Here is a 10,319-nt window from a genome sequence, read left to right as displayed (position 1 = left end):
TTTTGCATTATTCAAGGAAAAATTCACACACACACACACACACACACACACACACACACACACATATATATATATATATAGAAGTGAGTTCATATGAGAATGCATACTTACATGAGAAATGAGAATGATATTTACGTGCTATAACTCTTATGAATTAGTGATGTAACTCTAATGAAAAAGTGATGTAACTCCAAAAAATAAGTATATTAGAAACAGAAATTCAAAATTCAAACTTTTTTTTTTGGCTCTAAAATTTTTTTAGGTGGGTATAACTCTAATGAACAAGTGTTGTAACTCTAATCCAATCGTGTGGTTGAGATTCATTCTCATTTCTCATGTAAGGAACATTCTCATGTGATCTTGCCCCTATAATATATATATATATATATATATATATATATATATATATAAGAATGTATATTTACATGAGAAATAAGAATGAATTTTACGCGTTATAACTCTTACGAATAAGTGATGTAATTCTAATTAAAAAGTGATATAAGACTCAAAATTTTTTAGGGGTATAACTCTAATGAACAAGTGTTGTAACTTTAATCCAGTCGTGTGGTTCAAATTCATTCTTATTTCTCATGTAAGAAGCATATTCTCATGTGATCTGCCTCTCTCTTTCTCTCTCTCTATATATATATAGTGCATATTAGATGTTACATATTACTACATTATAACTTATTATGTAACATGTGTAATAATATGCACTTCAACTAAAATGACATGGACTATACAAATAATGCGACCTAAATCTCATGTTATTTTGTCATTTATTTCATGTCATTTGAATTTTTTTACAAAAGAAACGGTAAATTGTACGTTATTACATCATATATTATAGTGTGACAATTACACCCAAGAATGTATGATAACTGATATAGATACACGGAGGCCGAGGGTTTTTGTAGACGACCCCATATGACAATTTCTTGGCAGTTTGCCCTATATTTGGAATCAACAATTTCTAATTCGTGGGATTTACAATTTATTGTTGTTATTGTTAGCTTTTTTAGACATACAAATCTGAAATTATTGCATTCAAGATAAAGCTTACTGATCTGAAGTTATACTTGCTTGCTTGAGGCAGTTCTTCAAGTAAACAAAAATCCTAAAAATCCAAGCTAGTTCCAAGAATTTCATTCCCATATTCTTTTGTTTTCCTCCATCAACACATTTCTGAACCAGCTACAATACTGTCCTTCCCCTTCTCTTTTATGACCTTGGTATTATCCAAATAATGCTGGTAGATATAAGAAACAAATCCCCAAATTGCAAGCACCAAAGAGATTACCTTCACTCCATTCATCTTATCATGGAAGAACACCACTGCGAAAACCGGAACCACAGGCAAACTCACGGTGCTAATTACATTAGAAAACAAGGAAGAAACCTCGAAAATTAGCCCCAACAATCCCACCGAAGAAACTTGCCAACTTATAGCCGTGAAAGCTAATGTCATCACATAGGACACCCTCCCCATTTTGTAACCCTTCATCTCCTCATTCAATGTTTTCCATTCTCCGCTTCCAAAGAGCCCTATAACACAAGCACAAGTCGCTACAAACGAAGGATAAAGTTGCATACATACAATGGTGTTGAAAGATTCATCCTTAATCACCTTCTCGAACGAATATTGTGTCAAAGACAAATACAAAGAATATGTCGCGGATGCACCAAGGGTACATAAAAACCCTATGACATACTTACCCCTCGCGATATCATTGCTCGTGTTACCATCATTACTAGCATTGATGGCTAATAGGCACATCGCGATAGTGAGGATCACGAGCGAGTTAAGCACAAGGGCAGTGAATTTTTGCTTGTTAATGAAGAAGGAAGTGACCGCGTTAAAGGCTAATTGGGAGGCACATAACAAGGAGTATGTAGAGACTGGGAGGTATAGTAGTCCATAAGAGTACATCAAGTTATCTCCGGTTAAGAGGAGGCCGAAAGCCAAGTATAGGGAGGCGAGTCGAGCGAGCGAAGGACGAATACTGGCTGCTGAGGAGGAGAAGAAGAATTTAAGGGGAATGAGGATGGGGAAGCCAGCAGATTGCACAAAGGTAGCCATCCATTTGCTGTTTCCACCTTTGTCAAAGTAAAGTCTTCCTAAGAGAGTTGCGGTTGTTTGGCCGACGAGGAGGAAGATAATGTAAGATGTGATTCGAAACCATTTGCTATAATGCTTGAGCTTTGGCATGTGAAAATTGCAAATGTTGTTCCTTTTATTGTTGCTATTGTTATGGTTGGCTATGGAATTGTCCTCCCCTGATCTTGAATCATGATCATCTTTGCCTACAAAAAATAACATTACTAAAACTTAAGCTTACCCCTTTGTCGAAAGTGGAAAAATAAACTAATAACAACATAAAGGAGTAAAAGAATTAAGAATAGTATTGAGGACGAATATTTATAATTGTGGCGGGTAGCACCATATGTATTACTCTCTCGATCTCATAATGTAATGCGTGTTTCATTTTAGGTAGGTTAAATTTTAAAATTTTTGACCAAATATTCTCATTGATATATACAAGAAAACATACTCGTGCGAGAGCTTGTTAGATTAGCCTCAATATGTAGTTTTATAATATCAACTTTTTATATTTTTTTATTAATAAGAAATTGGAGATATCTAGAGTCAATGTATGTCTTGAAGACCGTCTAAACTAGAAACAAACACTATATTATGCGACGGATATAGTAAAAGTACTTTTAAAATGCCAAAAAAAATTGAAACGATGGAGGGTTGATATCAACATTTTTGAGATTGGATTAAATTATACTATTTATGTATAGAGGGTTGATATCAACAATTTTGAGATTGGATTAAATTATACTATTTATGTATAGGTTTAGCTATTTGCTTTTACTTTTATTCAACAACATTAATATATATGGCATAACTAATAAGTGATATAAATCTCATAAGTGATACTCCCTTGTTTTTTTTTTTTATTGTTCTCACTTAAAAATCTTGACACTATTCATACATAAAGAGAATCTTATCAATTTTTTTCGATTTATAAGAAAAAAAAATATAGTCATGTGGGATCTTGTTTGATTCGTCTCAATTAGTACATTATTAATATTCAATCGTTATAATTTTTACTAATATATTATGAAAGATATTTAAGTTCAAAAATATGTATTGAAAGATGTGCACAGAAAAATGAAAAAGATAAAAAAAAAAAAAACAAAGGGAGTATTTAATTTCTACAATAAGAATAATTTCTTCAATTAATTATGCCATGTTTGTCAATTTTGTTGAATACTACGAAAAACAAATAGTTAAAACTACACATTTGGTGCATAGGTTAGAAAAACCATAAATGATATTATCCAAAACGTAAGTAAATTGTGTCTCTTTTAGATTGTTTACTATCTCGAAATGCACCGATTATGTAAAGATTGAAGATTGACCAATTTTTGAGAAAAACATGTTTATTGTTTTCTGGGGAATCTAAAGGATGCATAATGATCTACATTTGAGATACAAAATAGCGCCGTTTGAAAACAGGGGAGAAATTGTTGCTTGTTATAAAAATTGGAAAATAGACAATTCAACTACAAGAAGAGGACATGCGGCATGAAGAATTACAAATTCAACTACTTGATGTTTACAAATTACATGCATCTTAACACCCTCGCTTACGGGTACTTTTGTAATTATCTCTTTAAATGAACAAAATTTTAGACATTTCTAATCACTTTTTTCTTTTCTTCTCTTCCTATCCATTGTTTCTCTTACCTCCAATTCTCTTCTCCTTTATTGTTTCTCTTATCTTCGAATTTGTTTCTCCTTCATTGTTTATCACCTCCAAATTTGTTTGTCCTAAATTATTTCTCACTTCCAAATTTTTCTTCTACATTATTTATCTCTCTACTTTAAATTAGCAATCTTCATTGAAATTAAATGAATGGCAAAAATAAATATTGGAGTTTCGAATTTCATCAATGGGGAATCAATTTTAGATTTGAGAATCAACATTAGAATTTCCATTATATGCAAGAGATGATTTAAGAACAACATTAGTTTTATATTCTCTTACCTCTATTATTGTTTCTCTTATCTCAAAATTTATCTCTCGTTCATTGTTTTTCACCTCTAAATTTCTCTCTCTTTCATAGTTTTTCTCTCAACATGGTCAATCAAATTTATAAACAGTAAAATGTGATTTCATAATAAAGTTGGGCTTCATCAATACCAAAAACAGGTATTGAAGTTTTGGTGTTCATCATGGTGAACTTATTTTCACAATTGAAATATATATTGCCGTTTAAATATGAGCAAACCTTTATGCTCATTTGAGAATATGAGAAAAAAATTCGCTTATTTGTGTAAAAGTGTTGCTTATTTTCTCAAATGAGTAGAAGCAATTAGAAATGAATAAAATAAGTAAACAAAAGTCTTGACTTTACCATGAGCATGGTGCAATGACCCATAATTACTATAAATATTATCTTAATTGCTATAATTATTAATATAGATTTGAGAATTTCTCTAATTACCCCTAAAAAAAGAATTCCTCTAATCATTTTTTTTTTGATAATTTGAAATTTATTATTATGTAAATAAAGGGAGGAGAGATAAACTCTACTCAAACCCAGGTATTCCTCCTCAGTAGGAAGAAACTTTTATAGTGATATGTGTTAAATATGACTTGAAATCTTGTGAATGGCATAAGGCTAACTTTGAATGCACATATCTCTCAATATATAAATGATTTTGATGTGATTCAATTGGAGGTGTAGCTTGTTCAAAGAGCTTTCCAACGATAGGTCATATGCCCAATTTCGATGAGAACGAGAAAGTTATGACTGTTTTACGAAAAACTGACGAAGTAGTTTTGTCCCGGGCCCGATCGGGCGGTTTTGGCCCGACCTAATCGGGCGGTGCGCGATTTTGGGCGCTGAACGCGTTTTTCCGATATTTTTCGTTTTTAGGTTATCTTTTAGGGTTTGTACGGGTTCCTTATTATTATAAAAGGGCTCTTAGTGTTCATTATTATTAACACAACTTATGAAACACTTTTAGCCTCTAGATTTAGGACTCCTTGTATTATTCTCTCTGATTTTCTCCATTATAGTGAAGAAGCTCTAATCCCCCACCTGTGGATGTAGGTCAAATTTGACTGAACCACGTAAATCCTTGTGTTATTTGTTTGTTCATCTTTATAATTTTCTCACCTTCATTATTTCATTGATTTTCTGTTCCGCATTAATCAAACTACAACACCGATTTCCTAACAAATTGGTATCAGAGCCTGGTTGTTTAAGATCTTAGGTGTTTATAGAACAAGTTTGATTTTTTTTTATCATGTCAATGAAATTCGATATTGAGAAATTTGATAGGCAAGTAAATTTTGGCCTATGGCAATTAAAGATGAAAGCCATCCTGGTTCAAAGTGGTTGTCACAAGGCTCTAGAAGGTGCATCCAAAAAGCCTTCGGGTATGACGGATGAGAAGTGGGAGGAGATAGATTTGAAGGCACTCTCAGCGATTCATTTAAGTCTTTCTAATGAAGTTTTGAGAGAGGTTGCCAAAGAGACAACTGCTGCGGGTTTGTGGTTGAAGTTGGAGTCACTCTATATGACAAAGTCCGTGACCAACCGTCTACTACTAAAATCTAAACTTCATGATCTTCGTCTAGTAGAAGGTAAACCGCTTGATTCTCATTTAGATGTATTCTTCTCTATAATTATGGATTTGCAAAACATCGATGTTGAGATCGATGATGAGGATATGGCTATTAGGTTGTTGTGTTCTTTACCACATTCTTATGAGCACTTTCGAGATACTTTATTATATGGTAAAGATGATTTGAGTTTGCAGGATGTTAAGGAGGCCTTAACTCAGAGAGATTTAATTGACAATAAATTGGTTAATAAATCTAATAGTTCTGCTCACACAAATGCTTTGGTTGCTCATGGTGGAAAGAATTCTGGCAAAATCTGTAACTATTGTCATGTGAAGGGTCATATTAAATCTGAGTGTTGGAAATTAAAGAAGAAAAATGGAGAAAGGTCTAATGAGGATCAATCTGCAAATATTGCCAACGCTGTTTCTAATGATGATCTTGCACTTTAGGATTACAAGATTTGGGGCTGCGGTTTCTACGATCTCTTTATGTTTAGTGCCCTTTTGAGATCTCTTGGTAAAACGAGAAACCGTGTGGATTTTTTTTTTTTTGGAGTCTATGATAGATTGTTTTTAAGTTTGTAATAAAGTAACAATCTTGGTTATGCATTAGATTTTGTTTTAGTTATGCTATTTCTTATCTCAAATTTGGTACTTTTGTGATTATTAAGTACTATTGCAATTTAGAAATTATCGTTGTCATTCAGTTTCTAGAATTGCTTTTGAGTTTGTTGTTGAGATGAAGAAGTGTTTGAAGAGAGTTTGGTCAATTTGATGAAGCATGCTAGCGTTGGTGACTTTATACTCTCGATCTAGGCCATGTGATGGTGTTGTATACGGATTTTGTGTTCGAAGACGCATCGGTACACAAGTTATAGAAGATGTCCGTTCTGGATAGCCTACAATGGGTAGGTTTATGGAATTTTGTTTAAGGTGGAGGTTCTATGGTGTTTTTTGTTGTTGTTGAGCATCACTTCTTGGTTCAAGGTGGAGTTACCTTGTTTGATTGGTTTCAAGTCAAGGTGGAGATTGTTAAATTGACTTGAAATCTTGTGAATGGCATAAGGCTAACTTTGAATGCACATATCTCTCAATCTATAAATGATTTTGATGTGATTCAAATTGGAGGTGATAGCCTGTTCAAAGAGCTTTCCAACGATAGGTCATATGCCCAATTTCGATGAGAAACGAGAAAGTTATGACTGTTTTACGAAAAACTGACGAAGCAGTTTTGTCCCGGGCCCGATCGGGCGGTTTTGGCCCGACCTAATCAGGCGGTGCGCGATTTTGGGCGCTGAACGCGTTTTTCCGATATTTTTCGTTTTTAAGTTATCTTTTAGGGTTTGTACGGGTTCCTTATTATTATAAAAGGGCTCTTAGTATTCATTATTATTAACACAACTTATGAAACACTTTTAGCCTCTAGATTTAGGACTCCTTGTATTATTCTCTCTGATTTTCTCCATTATAGTGAAGAAGCTCTAATCCTCCACCTGTGGATGTAGGTCAAATTTGACTGAACCACGTAAATCCTTTTGTTATTTGTTTGTTCATCTTTATAGTTTTCTCACCTTCATTATTTCATTGATTTTCTGTTCCGCATTAATCAAACTACAACACCGATTTCTAACAATATGATCACACCCAAGAAAGAGGAGATTATCTTCCCCCAGCCAAAGGCCGAATACAAATGTCCCAAATTACATATTCAAAGCAAATAAAAAGGGAAAAGAAAACATAAGATGCCCAGCTATTTTCCAGTCAAAGAAGGATCCAAATCAGCACCCCAAAAGATAGAGAGAGTTTATTGCCCAAAAAGAAAGTGTAGAAAGTAATGTGAAACTTCCTACTACGGAAATTGTAGCGAGTATTATGAAACGGAGGAAGTATATTGAATCTTTGTACCATACTATCTAATCTCATCGAATATTGCGAATTCTAGCCTGCTCATTTCAATTAAGAAACGAAATATGAATCCTTTTTTCTTTCCATTTTTCAATCATTGATAAAGAACTACAAAGTCAAGTTTCATTCAAATTAATTATTTTAGCTGACCGTTTTTACATAGATAATAAGTAAAAAAAAAAAAAAAAGCAATAGGATTGGGGGATGCCATTATTGCCGAACCTAATGCCACATTGCATTTGCGTGTAAAAGAGTGATTGAACAAACATTGAATAAGACAGTACCTGTAGGTTCACAAGAAACCGAATTTTTGTTCTATAGGGTTTATTCGATCCAATTGTACCACGTAATCTTTTAAAAGGCGTTCTAAGTGAGTTATTTCAGCTGCATGGTTTTTTTCCTTTGGATCAAATAAAGTCGAGGATTAACGTCCATTTTTTTTATTTGTACATTAAAAAAACCAAAAAAGAACTTTAGCTAACCTTTTTACATGATTGAAAAAAATTAGACTTTCAAAGATTTTTGGTTGCTATGTATAAATATTTCAAATTAGATTTTGCTTCCTCATATTTCCTTATAGAGAAGTATGTGCACACCAAATTTGACTTTTAGGCGTCCCACTAGGATATATTCCCACGAGCTTTTAGTGAAGACGACCATATTATAAGACACATATTGCTATATTTAATTATTTATGATATCAAATTTCTTCTGACAATAATATTTTTTAGAATGCTTTATCTCGTATAGATCAAACTAATTAATAGCTTAAATATTTAGCATGATATAACAAAAAAGATATTATAATTTTCAATGCAAGCATGAAGCATATATATAATCAATGCCAATACAATCCTACTTATTTATCCAATTTAGTCATTTATTTAATTTAGTGATCGTTTGGTTTACATGGACAGTCAAAGTTTCCATGAAGTTGCAATTTATAGGAAATCAATTATTTAATCAAATTCACGAGAAGTTGGTTAAATTGTTTGATTGACAACGAGGGAATCAAATTTCCACGGAAATTTCTACTTACCTAGGGAGACCTAGGTAAGTAACTCCTTTATTTAGTGGGAACTCAAAATTCTTAGGAATGAGTTATTTCATTTTGCTATTTTATTGTCAACCAAACAACTCACCAAATTTTCAATTTATAATTTTTTTTTATTTCCCGTGTTTTTTCGGAGAGGTAATTTAGGAGAAAACAACTTGATTTATAGACATTTTAATATTACTATAAATTATGTAGATGGATTGAACAAACTTACACAAACCCTTGATGATATAAACTTTTTATCTGTCAGAAATACATAAATGTTTAGGATATCCTTTTAATTGCTAACTCCATGTCCTAATTTATATAAATAAGAAGTGATAAGGTGATGAGTCACCTACATATTTCTCCATTAAAGCATCAATATGAAAAAGAGTATAAAACTCAATTCCTTAATCATGAAATTTGCAACAAAAAGTGAACATATAAAGAATCAAATTGAAGATGATTTTAAACTATGTAGCTACTGCCGTTAAAAATTAACTTATAAATTGGCGATTTGAGTGGCTTACCTCTGTTTTGTTGCGCCAATTCTTGAGCAGATTCCATAGAAAACCAAAAGCAAAAGTGCATTAATTTCAGAGATAGATGTATATATTTATGTTTATTGGAAGTAATTTCGATTTATAGTTGAAGTTTTTAGAAAATGAAAGCTTATCATAGCTCCACGAAATTAAGTCAATATATAAGAAACTTGGAGTATGTACTGGTGGACTTTTTTCAAATGATTAATAAGGAGTTTTTTTCCGGGCAGTTCAAAGTTTTGTGCAAACCATGAATCAATTTTGAGTGAGTTTGTTCATAATTATATGACATTTAACGGTTTTTTTTCCGTCGGAAAAAAAAAACAGGTTTATTTAGATTGAGTGTGTTTTGGACCTCTTGAGACTTGGATGTAATATGTTACATCATAACTTAGAATAACATATGTAATGATATATTTTTCAAAAATAATGACATAAATTATACAAATAATGACTTGAATATCATGTCATTTCATCATTTATTCATGTCATTTGGGTTGTTGTGTTTTTTTACAAAAAAAGTGATGGTTTATAAGTTGTTACATTATAAAGTATGGTGTAACAGTTACGTCCAAGAATTTGTGAACTTTTTGTCTAGAATTAACAGGATCGCTCATTTTGTTGTGGTTATCGTGTGGTTCCAAACCTAGCACGACAAACCCACTACCTACTAACCTCTCATGTTAGTAAACATCAAACAAATTTTTTTGGATTTGTCTCTTCCTCTTCCCTCTCCCCTCTTCCCCCTCTCCTCTTCCTCCAAAAACCCTAATCCTTTTCTTCTGGTCCGGGGCTGTCATCATCCCTTCGATAGTGATAAGCCCCCAATTCTTCTATTTTTCTTCTACTTTTAATAGCTTATGTTATTAATAATCCTTCATTCTCTCTCTTTTTGAGAGTTTTCTACCCAATTTGTGGATTCTTTCTCTCCTTTCATGGGAGTTTGGAGTTGACTTCATTCTATTCCCACGTGGAAATTTAAAAATTTTATGTGAAATTGTTCTTATTGATTAAAGTTGAAGACTATCAACATAAAGGTTTTGGAAATTCGGATGCAGTCAATATGATTAAATAAAAAAAATTCTTCCCCAAACTATGTCAGTATGATAGACTTTCCAATCAATAGTTGTTTGATTTAACAAATATGAGGGGAATGTGTTCTATTATTATATAAGGTTAATCGTGA

At 32.5% G+C, this 10,319-nt stretch overlaps 1 protein-coding gene across 1 annotated transcript; it reads right to left on the bottom strand.

Annotated features, from left to right (window-relative positions):
- Positions 1–751: 751 nt before the first annotated feature.
- Positions 752–9,478, bottom strand: LOC104892896 (probable purine permease 11). The gene is made up of 2 exons (XM_010678920.4): positions 9,122–9,478; positions 752–2,304 (listed from the first exon to the last, which is right to left on the bottom strand). The coding sequence occupies exons 1-2, from the start codon at positions 9,180–9,182 to the stop codon at positions 1,175–1,177; spliced, it is 1,191 nt and encodes a 396-aa protein (XP_010677222.2). The 5' UTR covers positions 9,183–9,478; the 3' UTR covers positions 752–1,174.
- Positions 9,479–10,319: the final 841 nt, after the last annotated feature.

Source organism: Beta vulgaris, chromosome 5 (assembly GCF_026745355.1).
Source record: "Beta vulgaris subsp. vulgaris cultivar EL10 chromosome 5, EL10.2, whole genome shotgun sequence".
NCBI classification, from domain to species: Eukaryota; Viridiplantae; Streptophyta; class Magnoliopsida; order Caryophyllales; family Amaranthaceae; genus Beta; species Beta vulgaris.
The sequence above is the reverse complement of the archived record's forward strand: the minus strand, read 5'-3'. Positions and strand labels throughout refer to the sequence as shown.